General features: G+C 47.7%; 1 protein-coding gene across 3 annotated transcripts in view; it reads right to left on the bottom strand.

The window, feature by feature from the left end:
* Positions 1-21,507, bottom strand: part of ZNF185 (zinc finger protein 185 with LIM domain) — a 46,287-nt gene extending 24,780 nt beyond the window's left edge. The window contains exons 1-9 of one of the 3 annotated variants that reach the window (XM_054839928.1): positions 21,382-21,507; positions 21,008-21,119; positions 4,674-4,749; positions 3,640-3,778; positions 2,988-3,047; positions 2,415-2,453; positions 1,706-1,780; positions 777-851; positions 185-265 (exon numbers count right to left, since the gene is read on the bottom strand). In XM_054839928.1, coding sequence (XP_054695903.1) covers positions 185-265; positions 777-851; positions 1,706-1,780; positions 2,415-2,453; positions 2,988-3,047; positions 3,640-3,778; positions 4,674-4,698 — 494 coding nt within the window. In that variant the 5' untranslated portion in view covers positions 4,699-4,749; positions 21,008-21,119; positions 21,382-21,507. Of the gene's footprint in view, positions 1-184; positions 266-776; positions 852-1,705; positions 1,781-2,414; positions 2,454-2,987; positions 3,048-3,639; positions 3,779-4,673; positions 4,750-14,987; positions 15,077-18,772; positions 18,903-21,007; positions 21,120-21,381 lie in introns of those variants that run through there. The other 2 variants (XM_054839926.1, XM_054839927.1) reach the window with 2 other exon arrangements.
* Positions 21,508-23,685: the final 2,178 nt, after the last annotated feature.

Below are 23,685 nucleotides of genomic sequence, written 5' to 3'. Positions count from 1 at the left end.
TTGCCTGTGGGCATAGATGCGCTCTGTGTAGAAATATCAGCTTATTATTATTTTATGGCAATCAGCCCTAATGGCTCAGCTATAATCATCATCGAACTGACCCTCCAGTAATGAACAGTTAAACTGAAGTAAGTCCACTTGTCACTGCCCCTGCAAGAAAAAGGTGGTTACCTGGAGGGCATACCTCTTTTTATGTTCATCTGGAGTAAAAGGCACATCCTCCTCATCCAAGTCCACTGATTTTTGCTTGACATTATACGGAGCTCTAAAATAGAAAGGGAAGGGGAGAGCCAGGGTAAGGGAACTGCTTCTGTAGATTGCTGCAGAGACAGCACAAGCAAAACCCAAGATAAATCCAAGGGCAGAGAACGTGGAAATGGGTTCAGACCCTAGAAGTGTTGCACACAAGTGTGGAAGACACTTGTGTTTTTCATGCACACTGGGGTACGCGTGTTCCTATAGGATTTTGTTTTCTTAGTATAGGGGTTAAGCCTAGAGGCTGGTTCGTGAGAAATGCCTAGCTGCATTTCAGATTAGAGTCAGTCTTTGACATGAAAAGCTGTGCAGGAAGTGTCAGGCAGTGCTATTCTGTCACAAGGCCCCTCCTTTCTCCTGGTTTCAGAAAGGCCGGCAATGCTGCAAACCAAGTCCCCTGGCTGCACCCTCCAGTTTCCGCCTTTGTTACTACCAAGTGATAAAATTCACTCCGTACAAAGACCATTACCAGTTCCAGCCTGTGCACAGACAGAAAGTGCTGTTCCCCTTTGCACACTCACAGTTTCTTGTAATCCTCAGTGGTCATCCTGTAGCCAGAGGAAGAACGGGACAGGCTGTGTCTCTTGGCGGCAGCACTGCAGACGGCACAAACCACATCTCTTAACGTGAGCTCTCGCCCTTCGCCTCCCTCTTCCCCAGGTGAGCTCATGCTCCACAGGATGGGGGAAAACAGGGTGATCTCAAAGATCCACTCTCTGAATTCAGGGAATGCTATTTAATTGAAGGGCAGCATTTGCCTTCTTTTCACAGCCTTGGACCAGGACCTGGCCTTGCCAGGGCCACTGTGAGTTCTCAGAGCCAGCATGGGCATACCCCTCCGTGGGACAGTGCTACTCCATCTCAGGATCAGCAGTGAGAAGGAAGACAACACCTTGTGGCATCATCCCTCTCCCCAGACAAATCAAAACAGGGGAAAAATGGGGTTTCAAAAGGTTTCACTTGAGGTGCAACAAAGCATCTGCTTAGATCAGAGCCAGGCTTAGATCTTATTCGCTAGAATTAAACATAAGTGCCTCTCACAAGACAGATTTAAAAAAAACAAACAAACAAACAAAAAACCAAACAAAAACCAAACAAACCCTCACCATATTAAAAACATGAAAATGAAGTGTTACAGCTTTGCTAGGACTCCTTGTGATTTGTCCCCCACTCAAAACTGTTTGCCAAATTAAACCCACATCTGTGAGTACTTTCACAGCCAACTGCCATGCCATGCTTTGGTGAGGAAAATAGGGAGTTTGAATCCTCGTCTCTCCCATGTCTGCTGAGCAGAGCTGTTAAATGAACAGCCACATCTTCCAGCATTTAGTAGGGATTTAGCAGAGCTCAGCGGAAGCCCACAAGCACTGACCAAAGTAAAAGGATAACTAGGAATATATACAATATTTAAAAGCTCATTTTCATGAAGAAGAGGAAGACACACACATACCTTTTTTGTGCTTCATTAGAAGATGAAGAATCCGGCACAGAAGAGGTCTTATCGATGGTTCTTGTGAACACCCCTCTGGGGAGAAGAGAGACATGTTAAATTTTTTGCAGGACAGAGTTTGGAACTAAAATTAAGAGACTTGCAGCCACTCTTTGGCCTAACAGTGTCTGTGTGTCCCGTTGGGAGGAAGGTACTGGCTCAGGACACCAAGAATTAGCAGGTGCTTCCTTTGGAGAGTCATCCTGGGAAAAGTCCCATCCTCCTACTCCCTGACCTTAGACAACACAGTAAAACCAGCTCACCCGCAGGCCTGGGTATGGCATCACAGGGCTTGACAACCTGTTTAGGACTACGGTGGCATCAGAGTCTCCCCACGGGCAACAGCCCACGTGCCAGAGGAAGCTGAAGCACACAAGCCCCATCACTGATACTGTGCCAATCACGAGGATGGTGGAACATTTTCATAGCACGATAACCCTTCCATGTGTGATCACTGTATCATACAGAGGAGACCTGATTTTCTGTTAACATCACCATCAAACTACCTGTTAAACAAAGTACTTGGGGTGCTCTCTTCACCAAGGCACTCCCTGAGCATTGTAATCTTCCTAATAGGAGAACCCAAGAGATAGTACTATTTTTCATGCTCGTTGCTCCTGATCTCGTTCTCCTTCCCCTACAGCCCAAATATATGCCACTCTATACCAACCTGATGAGGTAACCAGATTGAGGCTTGGGCGCAGAAGACCTGTGCAAAGAAGAGACATTAGTGAATTAAGAAACACGAGGAAAAGAACAGCAGCAGCACCAGTATTAAAGGGAAACGTCCACGTGGCTGCCAAGCCAAAACTCAAGCTAAACGGGCCTTGAGTGATAACTCAGTTGCTGCACCAAAATCAACCTCAGCAGTATTCTTTAAAAATGAATAACCATCAGAACAAGCTCTATAAAAGATCTGTGTAAGAGAAGTGAATTTTACAGTTAGCCAATTAAAATTAGCCATGCTGACAGCGTTTTCTGGCTCAAAATTAAGTCCACAGATTGATGGCACAGAGGGGGAAAATTAGATGTAGGAGAGATCCTGGTGGTTTTATCACAGGAAAACATCATCTTCACACTAACTTCTCTGAGGGTCCATTCTCAGGACAGGAGTGCAGCAGAGCTCGCTGGCAGGAAAGGGATACTGTCAGGGGGGATCTGCCCCCTTGCACCAGGGCAGGAGGGAGCATCCCTGGAACCTGTTTCAAGCTGTCTCGGAGACAGAATGGGGCCCCAAAATTACCTGTTGTTCTGGGCAGCAACAGGTGTTGAGGCTGGGGATCCCCCACCAGCCTGTCCAGACCTAAGTAAAGAGAAAGCACAATGACATAATTAACTTCTGATCTTGCTGAGCTGCCTTGCCGAACATGGCAGTGATGTTTTCAGAGAGAGTTGCTAAGAGAAGACTGATTTGGGCTTGGGTTTGTTCCTCATGCAAGAGAAGCTGGTGCAGATAGTGGTGTTCCCCAGTATGGGGGTGGCTGTGTGACACAGCCCTGTGAGCTGCAGGGGGAGATGCTGACCAGGCTGTTTTGTCAGTTAAACTCCCTCCCATCGAGCTCTGGCCCTTCGTTTGTCACTCTGGAGATGGTGAAACACAATCTGGCTTCAAAAACTTTGGAGTTCTCCTGAGACTTGAGATCTGCCTGTGCTGCTGGATGGCCAGCTCCCAGGAACGGCCATTTCTCTGAGCTTCTCCTCTGATTATTTAACAAAAATAAAGAGGAGCACCACTTCCCTTTGGCGGTGATGGCCCTCTCCTGCCATCATGGGGACCCCCAAACGAGCTAGCACCACACATGCTTATTCTGCAGGCCAGAGAACACAGTACTCATGGGAGGTTGATGAGGGAAAGGGAAGGGAGAAGAGGAGCATTCCTTGGTGGCCACACTTACAGTGGGCTGCTCTTCTTCTCATCCTCAGAGTCTGAGTTATGGTGGTGGATCCAGCTCTTATCTCCTTTCAGGGTGGTACGAACCTTCATCTGCTTAATGATCCTCCTGCGGTCTTCATCCGTGGGTGGAATGACACGTCCTAGGAGAGGGAAAGGGAAGGAGAGGAGAAGGGTTGCTGAGAAAGGGCAAGAATTCAGCGTCAGCAGGTGAGCCAGGGTAAATCTCAGGGAGCACACATCTCCTTTCGGTCAGAGATTCGAACACTGAATGAGTCTTTCACCACTTCTGATGAAAGGTGGAACCAAGCTGTCATCCAGACTTCAGAATCAATTTACCCTGATGCATCACCTCCTCTACAGAAATTCATACAGTTTTCTTTCTCCTTTCAGAGGACTGTTTAACATTAATGAGTCATTTTCTCTCAGGAAGACCAAAGACATTCAGTGGGTGGTCTAATCAGATATTTACAAAGCAGTGAGTTTCCTCTGGCATTTCCCATCACATCAGCTCTAGCATAATGCTTTTTAGGTTCGTGGGAGAGGATATGTCTGGAGCACGAAGCTGAGCCAAGAGTTGGGGGTTAGAGGTAAGCCATAGAATGCAAACACCCAGCCATCAGCTTTCTCTGTGGCCTGTCAGAGTTGGAGGACACACATCTTTTGGTTCCTTATTTCCACAACAAAGTTCAGTTTCAAAAACATATTCTCAAACCATGTCTCCCTCACAGTGTGGTTCTGGCCCAAATCTGGAAATGTCCTATCCTGCGTGGTCTCTCTCTTGCTGTCCAACAGCAGCTCTGCCACCATCTTCATTCAGCTCCTTGTCTCTGTTCGGGCAATGAACCACAACTACATTCTCTGGTTGAGAAAGTCAGCAATTAAAGGTTAATTCCAAATGAGGAAGAGGTGTTCTCTACCTTTGGACACAGTGCGCTGGGGGAGTTGCACAGAGATGTTACAGCAGATACAACTGAGCAAAGGAAAGCCATGACAGCGGACAGATCCCCCACAGCTTGGGATGAGGAAAGAAATTACCTTTACTGACACCCAGGGACATCATGGTTCTCAGAAGTGCCTTCCTCTTCTGTTACTGTTTGAAGACAACAAGGCCCTGGAAGAAATGAGAAAGGGGAAAAGCAAAATAGTAGTTCTGATATAAAAAACCTTTGAAGGTATGTGAAAGGGAGAGCATCACAACAGTGTCACAGCCACAGAGCCTGGAGGATGGGGAGACTGTGGCACATACACCAGAGTTGTGATTTCTCCCCATGCCATGTGCCTTCAGCATCGAGGATAGGAAAAAAAAAAATCAAATGGGTGTGTTTTCCACACCAGTAAGTCTTCAGATTGGCCATGACAGACATGTCCTTCCAGGTCTGGGAGGAATGTGGTGAAGGAGACCTTAGCAAAAGCGCCCAGAGCCACTCAGGTGGGACAGACCTGGAGTCCATAGACCTCAGAGCAGCTGAGGCTGCTTGGTGAAGCCTGGTATTTTTGTCACATGGGAGGACAACATAAGGGCTCTTGGCAGAGATATCTGTTCCCCCAGGATACAGCAGAGAGAATGTCTTGCTGCCTGTCTCAGAAGCATGAGTTAGTTCTTGCTTCTGATGGCAGCCAGGCCCCTCCTTCGAACGACCACAGTAGAGCAGCAAGGAGAAACTCCTTGCTAATCCAGCATCCGATGACATTTTGATCAGAAACTTTCCTATTTTCACTCTCTACAGTTTTTCAGGTAAGCTGTGGGATGAGCCCTTGTTTCAGAGGAAAAAAATCAAGGGCAACTTCCAGCTTTTACAACCCCCCGTTCTTTCCTTGCCAAAACTACCTGCTGAACCTGGATTCTTAAGTGACTATGCTATTCATTAATAAAAACGCCCAACCCTATTCAGGAGCCTGTGAATCTAAAATTAGGTGGTTGTTATCTGCTGGTGGGCTTGTCCCTGCAACATTGCTGCGAAGCCACACGCCCATAAGGAATGCCGAGCGCTGATCTCATAGCATTGCTTCTTGGCAAAGTCTACTCCTTTGGCTTGTCGCAGGCAAAGATCTACCTGCTGCATATCCACTCCTCATCCAGTTTGCACTGAGATCGTGAACAAGCTCTCTGCTATTACCCCAAGGCTCCCTCTCCCTTTTGCAAACACTCCCAATCGTTAATTCAGCTTTCACCATGAGCAGGCAGCCCAACTCTTTTCTTATCCTTCCCAGATCCCCCTTCCCACACAAATTTAATTGACCCTGCTATTTAGAGAGAGATGAAAACTGTAGCAGTGTCCTAGATATCCATGAAGAGCCTGAAATACTTGGGTATCTTTATACTACAGGTGGGAGACATGGCTGCAGTCTGCAGGAGCACAGCTGACAGACCTGTAATCTGGCAACTTTGGGTTAAGAAGAAATCACAGCATCCCGGACCCACAGAGAGAGAAGCCATGTGGCTTCATTACCTACAGCATCTCAGCGAGGCAGATTCAGACCACAGCTACCTTGCTAACTATAATTCAGAAGTGCATCTGATGCCCTCTTCAACTTATTAAATTCCTTCCTATTCCAGGACAAAATAAAGATGAAGTAAGTGGAGGATGAGAAGCAGTGGAAAAGAACTATCCCAAGAGTTTGATACGGCCCTGATTCAGGGCAAATCAGGGCCAGATGTAGGTATAGGCTACATGCTGTCCTATAATGGAGGTATTTGGAAGCTGGAGAGCAGCGTAATTGAGAGGTGATGAGCCCCCAGCACAGACCTTTTAGAGGAATAAGGTTTAGGAGGATGTAGGAAAGATTCTTGGGAAGGTCCAGAGCGAGGACTGGAGCTCACAGAGGTGCAGGACTGAACTCCACTCCCTGCACGTACTGCAAGCATCGCGCGCCAGCCCTGCAAGAAACGACGTCTCCATTTATTGCTTAAACAGAAACTTCGCTTCTTACTCAGACAATTCCCCTAACAAATACACCCAAAAGGAAGGGAAGCCGCAAAGGGCGGCACTCAGCATGTGTATAAAAACGTGCCAGAAACTACACGTTGGCCAAGCCTTTTCCTCTGGCACTGCCTTCCCTCTTCCCAACTCACACCATCCTGGGAGGGACCGCAGCAAACACTGTCATACTCCGCTGATATTTCTGGCTTGACAAACAGGCGTTGGAACACGTCGGTGGCTTTGGGGGACTGGCAAGTGTTTTCTGCCAGCCTACTTTTTCCAGCGGTGAATCACACGATGGCAGCAGCAGCCTGGGTGCTCCAGGTCAGGGCCACTGCAGCTCTGGGTGGCGTACCTGCACAGTGGGACATCTCTACTGCTCGACTGGCAGAAACTGATGGGGGTTAGAGCTGGCTGTCCTCCTGCCCCACACCAGAACAAGGGAGTCCAGAGTGAAGCTTTCAGCAAAACTTCTGTGACAGAGCTTCAAAGGTCCTTCTTTGAGAGACGGAGAGGAGTCAGCTCTTTGCTTCCTTACAACATCATTTTCCCTCTTTCATTAATGAAGGGTATCAAGTGGCTATTTTTACCTTTCACCTGAGGATCAAGGCAATACAGCCTAATCAAGATCACCAGAAGCTGCATGGGTTCAGGAAGAAAAGAGCAATTCAAGTACCCTATTTCTTGCCCGTATTGTTTAATCATGTGCTGTAGGCTCCTGTTGGACATAGGATACTGGGCTTGGTGAAGTTTTGGGCTGATCTCAGTGACTAGAGCATGAAAAGACAAATCAACCCAGGTTATACCATGAATCCTGCAGTTAGAATAACTCAGCATTTCTCAGAAAAGAAACAAAAAGCTCATTTTCTTGTTTTAATGCTACCTGGCAGTGATACCTGGCAGATAAACTGACATCTACGGATGCCAAGATAGTAGCTGTGATGAACAAACAAAAACAAGAGAGAGACATGGGACTCACTAACCCAAACCGAAGAAAGGCAGATCGGCAAACTACTATCAGGAAAAATGCTCGCATTTTCCTCGTAACTGTATTCGTCCATGTTGTGATATTCCAGCAGTTGGTGGTTACAATAAGAAACAGCAAATGTAGCTTCTCAGGCTGCAGGGGGACCACGTCCCAGTCCATCTGCTGAAACTGTGCTGCTGTGCAGAAAGCAGCACAGGATTTATGGGGCCAGAGAGGGTTAGCAAGAAGGTGTCTGACTCTAGAGCACTGATAACAACATTCCTGGGAAAGAAAGTGCTTCTCACTTCTCCAGGGACAGCTTAAAAATGGAAACAGCTTCCCCTCTTCAGCAGAACTTGAGTTTAGGCTTCAACACATGCTATAGGACCTCAAAACATGTTTCAAAGTATTACTGTCTTTATATTCAAATTTTTGTGAGTCTGCAGTGCAGTAAATCTCAAAGACCTCAGTTCTAAATTTGGAGTGGGTGTCTTCAGCTGTTAACCCTTGCCTACCATTATTCCCTGAAAGCCAACACGGAGCACTTCCAAAATCTTCTTAGCAAAATGTTGCTCAGGAAAGTGTTTCTTCAAAAATATGCTTGTATGCTACTGGAACCTCCACGGGTGATGTTAAGTTACAAGGGCAAAAAGTGGGTTCGCTGGTATAGCTTATTTGGGAATTGTTAGCTACAGCCATAGGGTACAATTTCCTGTACTGGTCCAGAAACAAATGCACTTGCTGGAACAGACTGCAGCTGATCCCAACAGCTCTGCTTCCCACCTGGAGAACATTATCTGCCACTTGAATGGAGCTTGGAGATCTGAACTCAGCAGGTGAGGGGAAATCATTGATATTCAAAAAACTTCCTGTAGTCTGCAATTCCTCAGCTCTGAGCATCTCCAGACTTTAGGTAAGACAAACGCTTTTTCTCCCAGCGGGTGAAGTCCCAGGCTTCACTGGGGTGGGTAGTATTTCTGGAGGTTTTACAATCCAAAAGCAGTGCTTCACCTTGTGAGAGTCATTTAGAAGCTGGGAGCGTGGCCCATAAATTTGGGAGCAAAGAAAACCCTCTCTTCTGGCAGTGCTGAGGGATAGCTGTGAATCTCGAGCTGGCTCTGAGCGTAGCCGCCAGCTATACACCACTGCAGCTATCTTTTCAGGACAGATTCTCAAAAAGCCCCGGAAGAAACCCTTTCCTCTACACAAGATGCCAGAGATATGCTGTTCCCTGGCCTCCTCTTGCCAGCACAACTTCAACATTAGCCCAGCACCCGGCACTTGTGGTAAAATGGGAGATAAAAGGGAAGAACACAGTTCAGATGACTCGCCATGGCCCAAAAATGATGCTCCAGGACAGGAAACACGGCAATGGATCCCTCTGTATTTTGGGCACTCCGAGTCTAAACGCAAAGCGGCAAGCTCCCATCACCGTGCTTACAAAATATGGAGATCCCCACTGTCTCATGTAGACCAAAACCTCTTCTGCCTCAAACTAGATCCATCCTTTCCCTCTTGCCTTACAGTTAAAAAATAAGCTCTACCAGGCTGGACCCACCTTTTTGTCCTCTGCTTACTCGTCACCTAGTACAAAATGCTTCTGCTATGTGACTAGGAACATCTCTATTGTAAAAGGACGTACAGTAAGTCACCGAGTCACTCAGTTTTACATACCAGAGCTGTTCAGGAATATATATTTTTCCCCCAAACATTCACTACAACTATAAAATCTGAGACAAAAGCAATCCATTCAAATAAAAATCCCTATTCCCTCCCTATTTATACAGAAGGTTTTCCTTCAGCAGCCCAGTGGGAACCCTCCGGAGCCAAGTGCCTCCTATTAAGTGTCTGCACACCACCAGCGCAATAGGCCCTTGATCCTAATTGGCACCCTTGGCTGCCATCGTTATGTAAATGAGCAATAATCCTTCTTCGCTTCCTGATCCAAACAGTTATTGCAGGCTCCGTTGCACCATTAAGCATTGCCCAGTTTACTCCAAAATGGCTGCACTTTGAAGGATGATTTCCTTAACACGCTTTCTCTGGACAACCTTACAGAGCTGCCTCAGGCTTAATGTTTGCAAAGCGCCCTGGGATCCTGAATTAATTACGAGATCCACTTGCAAAACACCAGCTCTGAGGGGTGATCCCCTTCTGAAAACAGTCAAATAAAGCAAGGAGTTGCATCTGGCTGCAGACAGGTGTCATTTATTTCCTTCACTGCTGAGTAGATAGAGGCTGCACCTGTACCACAGGACAGAGCCTGTGGGCTTACAGCAAGCTGCAGTGGACAACAATGAACTTGTGAGTATGACCTGCTAGAGAGATGTCAAACAAGCAATAAAATACCCCCCAGACTGACCACGGAGCCTAACCCTGCCTGTTGGAGTGACTCCTGCCTCAGCAGGCACAGCTGGGCATTGCTACAGGCAACACTTAGGACACAGGTATGTCCATCCATGACCTACCTGTCAAATACAAAGTCTAGAGAAAATTTCTAGGTAGCACAAGGGCCAGAATTCAGTTCATCCTGCACCTTCTTACAGACTTCTCCTGAGCTAAAATAATTTTGATTTCATCTCTTAAAAGGTCTGTGACTCACGGAGCCATGTGTTCTGTCCGTGCAGAGCACAACTGGGTGCAAACTGAAATACCACCTACCTTCATAACGGTTCACAGCAACGTCTGTGGGTTACAAACACTGCAGCACATGCAGTGCACAGACACTTAGACCAAGAATATATATATGCTGAATCCTTTCTGTGGCTTAATCTGTTGTTGGGCATAAATACATTCTACTTTTTCTATTCTACATACTTCCTTTTGCTTTGGACTCAGGGGAGTCACTGCACGTTGGTATTTCTGCACATGCTGCTCTGAATAGATGTTTCAAATAGTACAGGACACTGATTTGTGTTCTTCCTGCATGCGTTAAGAATAATATTTGGTGAGTGTTTTGGTTTTGTTGTTGTTTTCTCCAAAAATAAATATTTTTGGGGAAAAAAACCACACTGATAAAAACGTGCCAATTTCACCACACTTTCTACCTGAAAACAAAATGATGATGTAAGTGCTTTACTTGCAGAAGCACAGGGCTCTGTGAGAAAGCCCTTAGCTGGGAGCAGTAAGGGAAACCAGGGGAAGCTCTGAGAGCTGTCACAGTAAGCCCCAGTCCCTGCGATGCTGGACACAGGGGTTATTAACATGAGGAACAAACCCCAAACCTGGTCAGCAAACACATCTCACTGCAAAAGACCTCTCCTGGGCTGAACCAAACCAGCTACTCAATTCCTGAAGAAATAGCTTCACAAAAGCCCGTCTGCCTAACAAGGTTTAATGGGAGGTAACAGAATCAAAGTGATTCTGTTTCCCAGGATAAATGCCTACAGGAGCATTCATCTGCTGATCCTTAAAACCCTCGGGGTCCTACGAACAGCTTACAAGAACAAGCCCTTACTGAAAATAAGTCTGGAAAGGCTACAGCCAGGATGTTTAGTCCCCAAGCAGTGAAGGTATATCCATAGGAAATGCAGTCTGCAGACTGAAAAAAGCTGGGGGCGAGGGGGAACCAAAACCCACAGGTTTGCTGTCTAATAAAGGGAAAAGCCCTGAGCCATATGATGAGTGACTGGGAGCCTGTTAGAGGCAGCACCACTGTTCTAAGAGGGGTTAACTCCTGCCTGCCTTAGCTTGAGGAAAGGAAAACCAAGTCCCCAGGTGCCACCTAAGCCTATGTAATAAAGAGGATAAATGCAGAAGCCCAACACGCTACTCAGTGCCGCATGCAGCCCAAAGAAAACACCTGCCTCTTTGTTGAGAGGCGCTGACGTGGCCGGCGTCAGCAAGCGGAGCCGGTGGCATCGCCCGTCTCGGCTCCCAGAGCGGGTTTGTGTCCGCACAAAGGCGTCCTTTAGGGGACCTGAATCACACTGGCATGTACGGAGGGGGCATTCACCTCCCCTCTCCATAATCTGCTCTTTAAGCATAGCAGTGCAGTGTTAAGAGGAGTGGGAAATTAGTGGGTTATGGGCTTACTCATTTCTCAGGCATCATTAAGGAACAGGCAAAAGATGGAGGATTTTTTAATTTGCTGATCATTTCCAGCATAGAAAAAGGTTGTTCTGGTTTGAAAAGAAAACACAGCTTTCAGCAAGTGGAAGAATTCAGGCAAGATCATGACAAATCAGCCAAAAGATTTAGCTACATATTATGCTGCTATATGTTTTAAACAAAACTAAATGAAAATTAAGGAAAACACCCGTATTGTTTCAAAACATAAAATGAAAATGCTTCATTACAAAAGGCTTAACTTAGCCTTTTGTTTCAGGTTCTAACATCTTTTTTCTTGGGAACAAAAACTTAGTGCAACTTGCATGTATTTTTGAAAGGGTTCAGTGTTGCTAAATCTGAAAAAAAAAAAAAAAAGAAAAAAGAAATTGTGCAAGTCTAACCACAGAGCTGTATCAGGTTCACCACTGCCAGTCCAAGTTCACAATGCAAAGCAGCTGCCAGCTACAGCCTCCCCAAAGTACTCCCGATGTCTCCTTTTCCATGATCCTAGCTAAAAACCAACCCAAAAGCCCCTGAGAAGACCGTCCCCCTATAAAAATTCACCAAATGCTCTACCCAGATCCCAAACTTTGAATTCAGGGTGTATCTTGTCGTGATTCTAAGGACATACCTACTTCAGCGCAGCTCTACTCCTCCAACAGACGTGTCTTCCTGCCACCCTCCGCTCCCAGGCCAGAGCTGAAGCTTCACCCTTGCTGCAGGAGCTCGTTCTCCCAGCTGCTGGCTGGGAGCAGCACATCATGGGAGTGTTTTGCAGGAATACCCGGTGGTGCCCTGCTTGCGCCCTCATTAGCGCCTGTGGTGGAATCCTACCCCGGGGAACAGAGATGGGACAGTCTGTTGAAACTCAGATCTTCTGTGCCTGCTTCACACCCACCACAGGATGCCAGGGGGGCAGCAGGGCAAGCATGGACCATTCAACCCTTGATCTCAGTGTACTGCTCCGAAATGGGATCCTGCCACAACAGGATAAATACACAACTCTGCTCTTCCAAACCTTCCCCCTCCCCCTCTTGGCTTGCTGCAGGCTTCTCCTCTCCATGTTCAGCCCTGGTGTGCTGCTTAGCCCCAGTACCACTGTCATCTCCTTCATCTGTTATCTCCTTGTTTCCCAGACCTGTCCTGCCCTCTTGCTGGATCTGCCCACGGCCAAGATACAGAGAGACTGGCACCTTACTGAGGCTCTGACTTCACAGGATGTTTCCAGCGTGGATCACAACAGCAGAGAAACGAGGTCAACTGAAACTGCCATCAGTGCCTTGGTCCTACATGGAGGAGAAGCGACACGCTGGCTACCTGACAGAGCAATTTTTAAATTCATCTCCTCTCCCCAAGTTCTCACGAGCCCTTTATGAGTCAGCATCTGACCAGCTTCCAGGCAATTAAACCCAAATTGCCTCTCCCCTCCCTGCGATAGCAGGTCTCAAGTATGTAGCACAGGTGGAGCTACGTGCCAGGTATGCTGGAGAAGGTGAGGTTGATCATCTGAGTGATATCACTGGGAGAACCTCAGCTGATAAGCTGGGTTTTCTTCTCCATCAGCTACACAGGGCTGATTTCAGGGAAAAGCAGGGATGAATTTGGACCTGTTATGACAGTTTACAATCTCCTTAATTCTGCACAGCACTTCACAAACCAGAGGGATCTCCAGGCCCGTCCTGCTTCTCTCTCCAGCCCTTCCCTATGAGCAGCACCAAGATACAGGAAAGTGGATGCCCACCCCTAGGCAATATGAATACACGACAGCTAGACACTCTTTCTGATATTTGAAATAATCTGTGATTTACAGTCCAGCTCAGCCTCATGTTTCTAAGTACAACCTGGCCAAAACACTCTCACCACAAAGTCCCTCACCTATATGCTGGCTGATTGCAACCAGTGCTCAGCTTTCAACCACCAACCAGCCTCTGGGATGTCCCAGGCGATCCATAAAAATGGGTGTTACAATGGCTAAATTCCTGCTGACAAAGCATCCAACAGGAGCACCCCAGCACAAGAAATATATGTTCTGCCTGCGCAGGACCAAAATCCTATTAGATTGTGTCCTGAGATTGCGTCCTGAGATTGCATGCTTCAAATTGAGCTGCTGGTTAAATCCATGCTAACTATCTATACAAAAGCCCTGATCTTCAAATGCACAGAGCACCACCGTGGCCTCGAAATCACTTGCAGGTTACGTCTACCTCTGGGAACCCCTTGGATGCACCAGCAGCTTTGCTACAGAGCTAGAGAGGTAGACAGCCCTCACTTTGGAGTCAATCTGCTGAATGCAAGCAGGAAGGGCACGGTGCCCGCCAATACGCTGCCTCCCACTGAAGACGCTAACTCTGAAGATCCTCATCACATGAATGAAAAAGCAATTACAAGCTATTAAATAAGGAAAGGGGAGCTGAAACCTTGTTTAGATTTCAATCTTCAGGGCGCGTCCGTCTGCGGGCAGCCAGCCAGCTCAGCTCTCCCTCTGCGTGCTCCCGGGTGCTGCAGTGGTCCCTGCCCTGCCTCGGGTATTTCAACGTGCTTTGAGTTTTTAAGGCAGCTTCAAGGTATGCCACTGCTGCTAATGGGAGAGTCTTTACCCCTCAGCAGCGCTTCGGAGAGCAGCTCCTGGTGAAGCCCCCACCCTGCCAGGCGAGCAGGCGGCTCTGCTACATGGAACAAGCTGGAGAGCTCAGTTTGGCTGCCTGGGGGGCAGGTGATACACACACACGACCACAACGCTGGTACCAGCAGAGGAGCCGAAGGATGGCTCGGGCATCCCAAACTCCCCTCTTACCCTTAGCAGGGAGCGAGCCCTACAGATGACAGCCCGTGGGCTGAACAAGGGAGTAACTACAGCTGGGCCCTTGTCTGTCCCCATGGCCACCGCTCTCCCCAAGGCCACGGAGGCTGCAGCTGGCAGAGGGAGAGGGTGATATATCCTCATACAGTCCTCTGCGAAGGAGCTGATGTACAGCCAGACCAGCACTCTTTGCTAATAGATTCTTCAAGTGCCTGAAATCAGCAGCCTATCACTTAATTGGGATGATTCTGCTTTCCATGTAAGCCAGTTAAAAAGATGTAATTATACCCCAGGAGATAAAACACTTACTATTCTTTAAAAGCTGACTGCAGCTCCTATTACCTGCGAACGCACAGAAGAAAAACCTGCCAGCCATCCTCCTTTTTGATGGCTCAACTGCAACTTTAAAATGTTAATAACAATTTTTTAGCCTGCTGTTGTCAGGAGTTTGTAGGGCACTTGTGGTAATAGCCCCTTTGTGCCTAATAGCCACCTTGCCCTCCATTCATCTTGGTGATGAGCTGGGTCTGACGTTGGACCTAGTTCTGAGGACTAAATGAATGCCCTGGGAAAGGAAGCAGAGCTGCTTTGATCCTGTAAATACAGCTTACCTGGAGAGCACCACGGGGCACCTTTAGACTCCTGAACTGTCCGCAGAGCCCAGGCCAGCCGCTAAAGTTCATGCTACAGCACTCCTGCTCCCAACGTCTCGCTCCCCGGTCTCAGGTCGGGATCTCCCTTTGATGTCCACGGCACCAGGCTCGCTTTACTGTGCTGGTCCCTGCGAGAGCTGCACAGCGAGATGCTCTGTGCCTGAAAATGCCATATCGGTCAGAGCCTTTCTGCACAGGTACCCCACAGCTGACCCAAGCACTGCTGCCTTCCCTACTCCACACAACAGGGAGTTAAACTCTTGGTGCCTCAACAGAAAGGTCATTAACAGACAACAAACTGTCCTAAACCAGTATTACTTTCCTTCAGCCCAAAGCCCATGTGGCATCACTTATGCGACTGACTGCAAAGCAATCCTGTTCTGCCTACAGTGATCCAGGACCTGCAGCCAGCAGCTCTGGGACGACCCGTGCTGTCACACTGCTTTCCAAGGAGCTCTCATGTGCTCTTCCTGTTCTTTTGTAGAAGCACAAAACTCATTTCACCAGCTAGGAACTTGCGTTCTAATGGAGGACTTGGCCAGTGACCTGAATGCCGGCCCTCAGCTGCAAACAGGACTGAGGTCAGTCATGCAAAAGAATATCCTGGTTTAATGATAATTGATGCCTATTCTGACCTTCACGGTCCTCAAATTAAAATGTATTTAAAGTTTGCAAAAGGTTTGAGCCTTCCCCATTTGAATCTCCTAAACTCTGCTGAGAATTTTGTCATCTAGCCCTAAATAAGGGTCCAAGTCCCCGCTCTCCAGCCCATATGGTGAAAGGTGGGACCTTGGTTTAACACTCAGCAGATGAGGCCCAGCTTTCACAAACCCACAGGAAGGAGAGCCAGGGAGAGGAAGCTTCTTCACACAGGTTACATGCAGAGATACCCTGCCCCAGAAAGGCAGCACTCTGGTGTCAGGATTGCTAATCCAGATCCATGCACTGTCAGACTGCCCTCCAGTGATCTGGATTAGGCGTGGGCACATACTTGCATTTCTCTTGCATTAGCCAGAGCACACAATGCAAACTTTGTGCCAATGTTATGCTTTTATGTCAGCTGTTACCTGATCTGCTGTGAAGCGAGAGCAGCGTGGATAGACTGTACCTGATCTAGCATAAACCCTGCCAGAACAGTTAACCCTTTAAATTCATTTCAGCAAGTTTGAACCGGTAAAGGAAGTTTATGCTAGATTAGCACTTTGTGCCCAGTGGCTGTGACACTTTTCAGCCAGTATTCTTAAAGTGAGATTTATTTCATCTTTGAACTCTGACTTGAATGACATCCCATGCCTGGGAAGGATGGACACTTCCATCCCACTGTCTGCACTTGGGGAAATGAGCGGCAACAGGAATTACACTTCAGGCTTCACACTATGAACTCCCAAACTGCAATTTAGAATCTCATCCCACCTCATGCAGGCAGGTGGCTGAACGTGTCTGAAGTGGGAGGTTGTCAGTCAGCCTCTGAAAGCCCAGACCCACAGCCTGAGGCACACCCTGGGACTGAGCCTCAATGCAAATCACATGTAGTGTCCCAATATTGACATATTATTAGGAGCCAATTAGTATTAATATCCTCCATGATATTTAGGAAGCACTGAGAGATTTCTAAAGTCAACCTTGCAAACGATCAGGAATGCCATAGTTGAAGCAGTCCAGGCAACCTTAAATCAACCCTTCTAGGCTCGTGCAATACAACAGCTCATCGCTGCCTTGTTCAGCATGTGCAGAGACGCTCTAAGGAGAAGCCAGGCTACAAGAGGAGGGTCTTTTCTGCAGGAACCACTGCTAGAGGTGTTTGAGGAGGCAGCTGTCAGCTGGAGAGGATGGTTACTCCGCTGCAGGTGACATTTTATGCCTCTGTCGCAGTTCTTCCACGATGCTAGTCAAGTAATTTAAACTGCAGCCTAGTCATCAAACTGCGCACCCACCTTTTTCAGGGTGGCCAACACAACCCTGAAGACAAACCACAGCAGCACCAAGCACTTGCAGCTGCAGCAGAGCCTGGCTGGCTGTGCAGGATCTCTGTGAAGAGCCTCAGCCCGGAAACACGGCTCCTCAGGATCCTGGTCACAGCAAACGCCTCTTCTTCCCCGAGCGTGGGGAAAAGAGAGGTGCAACCCTGCAATTGCCATGGGGAAGCCCACACAAAACTCATTAACGCGAGCAACACGGACACGTTTCAGACGTGTCCGAGAACAGCTGTAAAGCTACAGATGGAGAATTATAATTTCTTTTAATTCACTTGCAACCACATACCCCACAAAAAAAAAAATTCAGTCCAACCAGATGAAGTTGGCAAAGACGTGAGCTATTGAAGTCAGGAAAGTGTGGCATAAACTTAATTAGAGCAGCACGCAAACCTGCCTATCCCAAGAGATCATCTTGGGGCCCTGTTGTGCCAGGAGCTGTACAGACCTACACAGCATGACCACCCCCAAACACAAAAACTTGCTGCTGTTACTGCCCAAAATTACTAGATTATTTTTCACTATACTGGGTATACAGTTTCATTACTCTAATTACAAGGCATTAATTCCTAATTGCTCAACTAATTTCTGTATTTGAAAAAGGAAGAAGGAGGTAAAGGATGTTTACCGCACCCACATGCTATTGACCTTAAGCCTTGATGTCTAAAGATGAAAGCAAGAAGGAAGGAAAACATTTTGCTTTCAAAGGCAGAGCTTTGCCTTTGTATCACAGATCCACAACAGAGCAGGACAGAAAATCTCATTGACGCTTCATGACATCGCAGAGACGCCACAAAGTTTTGCCATGAAAAAACAATGTTTTTGTAAAAGAAAACTAAAGTCTGCCATTTGTGGAAATTGAGATTTCCAATTAAAACATGATCAACTTTGGGGAACAAATTTAATGCTTTTTCTTTGGCTGGATGAATACAATAAACTAGCCTAAGGACGATGTCCTGATCAATCTGATGAGGGGGGACAGCTCTGCTCCCCAGCTCACAGTAGAACAACCTGTCCAGCTTAATCCAACTTGTCCTCCCTGTTAGGGGTTTGTCCTGGAACAGCCAAGCTTTACCACTCCTTTCCAGGCTGCTGATTTCATACTATTTGAGAGAGAAACAAAACAAGGCGGAGCAGGAGAGAGAGAAGAAAAATCTCTCTCTGCACACCCCTCCACCCCACACGTGTCCTGGGGAGGTGGGGTGGCAGAGGCAGAGCGCAGTGCAGCTTACCCCAAGCCTCTCAAGAGGTTGTCAAGAGTCACAGGCTCAAATTTTACCCCTGTTGTCCGGACTCTGCTCACTCCTGCCCACACACAGAACTTTTCCCCAGTTAGCTTACTGCCACGGCCCCTGCTCTACCTAGTAAATTAAGAAGGGGACAGATTTTAGAAAGATGTGGGGTGATGTGCAGGGAGGGAACTCAGTGGTCAGACAGGGGCAAGTGACAAAGATCCATACCCAAACCTCCCCTTTCTGCCTCATTTGTACTAATACCATCCCTGCAGTACTCAAGTACCATTTTAGAGCCACGCTTTGGTCCAACACACTACAGAAGAGAGCTTCATTTCCCCATGCAGGAGGAGGATTTAAGCTATTGGTTCAAGTCTCTTTCATCCCTGCCAGATCCCTGCATCAGCAGGTTAGGAACGGACAGCCTTCCTCTTCCTCCTCCTCCCCAGGCAGAGAGAGCAGGTGAACCACAGAGAGAAGCAGCACCCCAGCTGCCCTCTGCAAGGCTCAGAGGACCAGCCTCCCTTCCCAGTCCTACCTGCAGAGGCTCCTCAGCCGTGGCTTCCCCGCAAAAGACCGATGTGGAGCAGTCTGCAAGCAATCTCCGGGCTCTTTTGCCCCCCAAGGACTCGCAGCAGGTATCTTGGATCCTCCCTGGCAGCAAAGGCGGCTGTGGGTGAGGCAGAGCTTACCTGCCGGCTGGACCGAGAGGGCTGGCTCCTGGAAGCCAAGCCTTGTTTTGAGGAGGAGACTTGGGTGTGTTTTGCCCTTCAGGGGAATCAAACAGGTTTCTCCATTCAGACAGCACCATCTCCCCTCCCTCTAAGCTCTCCTCTACATTCCTCACATTCTCCAGCAAATGCCACGTTCCCCAACCCCGTGCTGCAGTGGGACAGCACAGAGCAGCCCCCCACCACTCACCCCACTGAATCTCTTCCCAGAGCCTGGGACAGGCTCGTCCCGCAGGAAGGGGGACTGGCACCCCACTGCTACTTGGGTACCGGCAAGCCCTTGAGTCTGAGAGCCACTTACAGCGGTGGTACCCAGGTAGCATCAGGGACTGGCACTGTAATTAGCACTCAACAGCGATTGTCTAGTTCTAGCTAATTAAATGAGGTACACAGGTGTGATTATCACTATTCGCTGCAGAGGAAATTGCCAAGCACTCTCACCTGCCTCAGTTTATTTCCCCTTCTAATTGCTGTGGTCACTGCAAGATCCCCGAGGCCCAGCTTTGGCAAGTCTCTGAATGGACACGGCAAGACCCTTGGCTACACTTTTTGCCAATTCCTAAGGACCGGTGGTTGGGGACGTGAGTTTAGAGCACTTCTGAGAGGTCAGGGCTCCAGCCCAGGACTGCCACAGGCTGGTAGGAAGAAGGTGCTGAAGTCCCAACCAAGCACCTGTCAGGACCTTCAGGACCTCCCCCCACCTCTGTATGCACCAGCGCACACTTTCCCTGCCCCCGTGCACCCATAAGAAGTAAAGCCCAGTCTGCAGCAGATGAGCTGCTGGAGAGAAGCATTCCTGCGCTCTCCTCGCAGCTCTGCGATGTATCTGCTGTAGAATGGTGGCAAGCCACCAGCAGGCTGGGCTGGGATGTGCTATAACAGGGCTAATAGCCCAGCCCTGGCTCCCAGCAGCACAACGGAGATAACATCTGAAAAGCCCTGATGTCGACGTTGCTATTCCAATCCCAGATCATTCTCTCTGATCTACTCATGCTGCAAGAGCAGCAGCAGCACAAGCTCAGTTGAGCTTTCTTCCCCAGAGGCTGCTGGTGATCCCAGCTGAGATAAGCACAGGAGAGAAGAGGTAACACAAAGCTTCACCCTGAGCTCAGAGTGAGCACAGAGGGGTGTCCAACTCAGGAAAATTTAAAATGTTTTAAGTGGGCTGTTTAAAATGCAGCCCAAACCCTACCTCAGTGAAGTATCCTCTGCTTCAGGGCTCCAGCTGACAGTGCAGCTTTATTTTCAGTAACCCCTGAGTCATCCCATCGTTTGCTGAAGGTTCGTTCAGGTTCTTTCCTGAAATAATAGTGACTAACAGCCTGGCCAGCCTTTCGGGTACAATAGGTCCTCTGCCAAGCAAGCAGAGGGACACCCCAGGGTCTAGGGACTACACTTTTTTTCCAGTGTGAACACACTGTTCCACAACAAATGTTAAAAAAAAAGAAAAAGCGCACCTATTATGAGCACCTTAATGTTAAACAGCAAAAGAAATGGATAGGGAGATCCTAAAACAATACACACAGAAGCTGAGTGTTGTTTTACTAGATGCAGATGACTGTTTTGTTGAACTGGCACATATGCAGGCTAAACCATTAGTTGTCTATCAGCATTGCTCTCTTCCTGAGAAGAAAGGAACACAGCAAAGAATTGCTTTTCTAATTAACTAAGAGGAGATAGCTGCAGTATTAAGTAACATTTTGTTAGTAGCTTGAAAATACAGGTCCAAGCATATGTAGAAAACATCCAAAGACAGGTCTTAAAGTCAAGGGTGTGGTGACGAGGTAGAACAGTAGAGAATGTACTTCCGAGCTGGCAGCTCCATCACAACAACTTGGGTGCACGAGTTGTTAGCGAGAGACACGCTGCACAGCACGTAGCTAGTGAGATACAGAGAAATGCTGCATAAGATGCTTCTCCTCCACAACGTGAACTACCCCAGTCCAGCCCTGTCAGATTCGACTCTCTAAAGTCTCCTCAATCTTCAGCTTCCCCGTTCAACCTCCTGATGCCAGCCAAAGCCCCACTGATTCAGCACTGACCTTACACAGCCTTCCTTCACTTCAGGAGTCAGCTCCCTTGCTACTCCAGCCTGAAATCCATATCAGTTCCACACTGGGTTCTCCACACCGTGCTAATCCTGTGGCAATGCTCCTGAGAGAAGGGACAAAAGGAAACATTTTTTTTTCACTTAACTTAGCCATGGTTTTCTGGTGCAAACACCACCTACGTAACGTCAGCTGCAGTTGCGAGAGGTAAGGCTGTTGCACAGCAGCACTCGTTGAGTGAAGGAGAGCATTTGCCTACTCACTGCTGTACATCGCACCGGCCACACGCAACTTCCACTCCGCGCCTGCGCTTCAGCTGGTACCTGGTATGAAAGGTACCGGCTTATCATTGCAATTAAACCTGAGACCTATCCAGCAGCTCCAGCTGTCTCTCTCCTGTCTGTTTTGAAGCAGTGTAGCCCTTCACTTCAGGGGAGTTGCTGTCATTTGCTGTAATTTAATTGCAAGGAGAATCAAGCTCGTGCATTTCAGAGACTGGAGGTCTGCACGGGAGGATCACCAAGGCAACATCACGTCCCTAAAACACTGCACCCTCGTCACCATTTAGCACACAGCTGCCAAACACTTTTTCTGCGGAAAGAGTAAAGCAGGGAAACTCTTCTAGCCATGGCTGTTACTAAAGAGGAGCAGAGACGTAGTTGCTCCAAGAACAGCATGAATGTCACAGACCTCCTGGGGAGTGGCTTTCCCAATTAACAGCAAGAAAGAGTGAGAGCACTGTAAAAAGTCTGGAAAGAAGGAAGGCTCAAGAACAGTTGTCGTCCAGGACTGGTAAAACATGGAAAGGGACATTCTATCTGTCTCACGTGGACTAGGACAGAGACATTAGATACCATGGGAAATGTAGTATATATGTTTATACATGTTAGTATAAAAGTATCCTAATGTAAACCACAGTGTTGTCTTTTATTTTCCAGTAATGAGAGTAGGACAACATTTTTTTTCCTTTTTCTTTTTTTCCCCTGTAGAAAAGGCTTTTCATACTCTTCGGTCAGTTGAAAATAACCATGGCCAACCATGCAGACAGCTTACTTGAACTGGAGATTTCCAGGGCTGTCGCGTCACCACAGTTCACAGTACATCTATGGTGCTCAGCAACTTGAACAGTTAAGGACAATCAGTCCCAAACAAGTCCCTGTGGTTTTATCCCAGTTAAGCTCTCAGATAAACCACTCTTTCCAAAGCATAGCTAGATGTTGCTCACACCAGCAGACACTGAAACCCTGATGGGTGTTTTTCTTCCTCATAATTACAGGAGCATATTCAGTTTTTAATGACACGGCATTTCAAAATCACAGCAGTGGCCAGAGGCAGAAGTTTTTTAGCCAGCAAGTGGCAGGCCTGTGTGACATCAGGAAGAACACCATGCCATAGGGCTGCCAAAATGCAGCACCACCGGGTTGCTCCAGACCAGAGGCTAAAAGAGTGTCCAGTAAGTCTGTGGGGGAAGTCAATTCACTTCAGGCACTTAACTGAGACAATCAGATGAGGAACATCATCTCTCCAGCTTCTAGAAGAGGCTTAGGGATAAAGACTCCAGATTTATGTTAGGAATTCATTTGTGTGTGTGTAGGGGGAGTGAAACTAGATCTTTTTGCTAATATACGCAGCAACAACTACAGTCCGACGCTACTCTGAATCTAGCAGAACTTTTACCACTGCAAGAAGTAACAGCTTTTCCAAGCTAGGAGCTACAGGTTAAATACTGACAAATTCATGAAGCTTCCGGAGAAAGCCACCAAACTCGGTCTCATTGGAAACAGCACAGTTAACCTGCATACCTCTGGGGCAAACCCTGCATGTACTGAAGTCAACAACGAAACATCCCTTATCTTCATCAGTCCAGGAGCAGAAGAGGGTCTAGCTTGATCCCCCCATCCCAGCCTGCTGCCAATCTGGACTCCCTCCTTGGGCCAGGAGCCAAAGGTGCAGTGAAGGCTGCCATCCAGGTGTGCCCGCCCAGCCCAAAGCAGGAGGAATGTCCTGTCGCTCTGTTTCAATGCCACAACCTTCTCCAGGGACACACACGCACTCCTGCAGCAGGGGAGGAGGGAGGAGCAGGTCAGAAGAGCCTTTTTTCCCCATCTCCAGTTAGGAAACTTTATTTTTCTGTAAAAGCTGTAGGTGAATTTCAGCCTCGAGTATCTGACTCAACCAGGAAATGGATTCTCCCTGAATCTCCTTTACAAGAAAAGTACAAGCGCCTCTCATAAAAATGTTTCACAGCTAGCACTCGTTGATGCTTGTTTCACTGCTGTTTATCTACCTCCCTTATATTCTTAGTGCACTGCAAAGCAGATCATTTGGGATCAGCAAGACACAAGAGTTACATCACACAAGGAAGCTGCAGCCACAGAAACCACTCACAGGCTGGAGAGAATGCCTAACAGCAAAAGATTTAAAGGACTCAGACTGTTTAGGTAAAAAAATAAATTAAAATAACTTAAGAAACAAAAGTGACTTGACCATAGTGCAAGAGAACTATCCAGGAGAGAATGTGGCAAGTATGAAGGCACTGGCATCCAAGAAATAAAAACAGAAAAATTGAGGACAGAGCTGCAAACTAGACATTTTCCAATGAGAGGTTTTTTGTTTGGGGGTGGGCTGGTATGGGGTTTTTGTTGGAAGAGCAATGGGCATTAAACACTGCC

This window comes from Grus americana, chromosome 12, assembly GCF_028858705.1.
Source record: "Grus americana isolate bGruAme1 chromosome 12, bGruAme1.mat, whole genome shotgun sequence".
Classification (NCBI taxonomy): domain Eukaryota; kingdom Metazoa; phylum Chordata; class Aves; order Gruiformes; family Gruidae; genus Grus; species Grus americana.
Note: the sequence above shows the minus strand (reverse complement) of the source record. Positions and strands in the feature narration are given on the sequence as shown.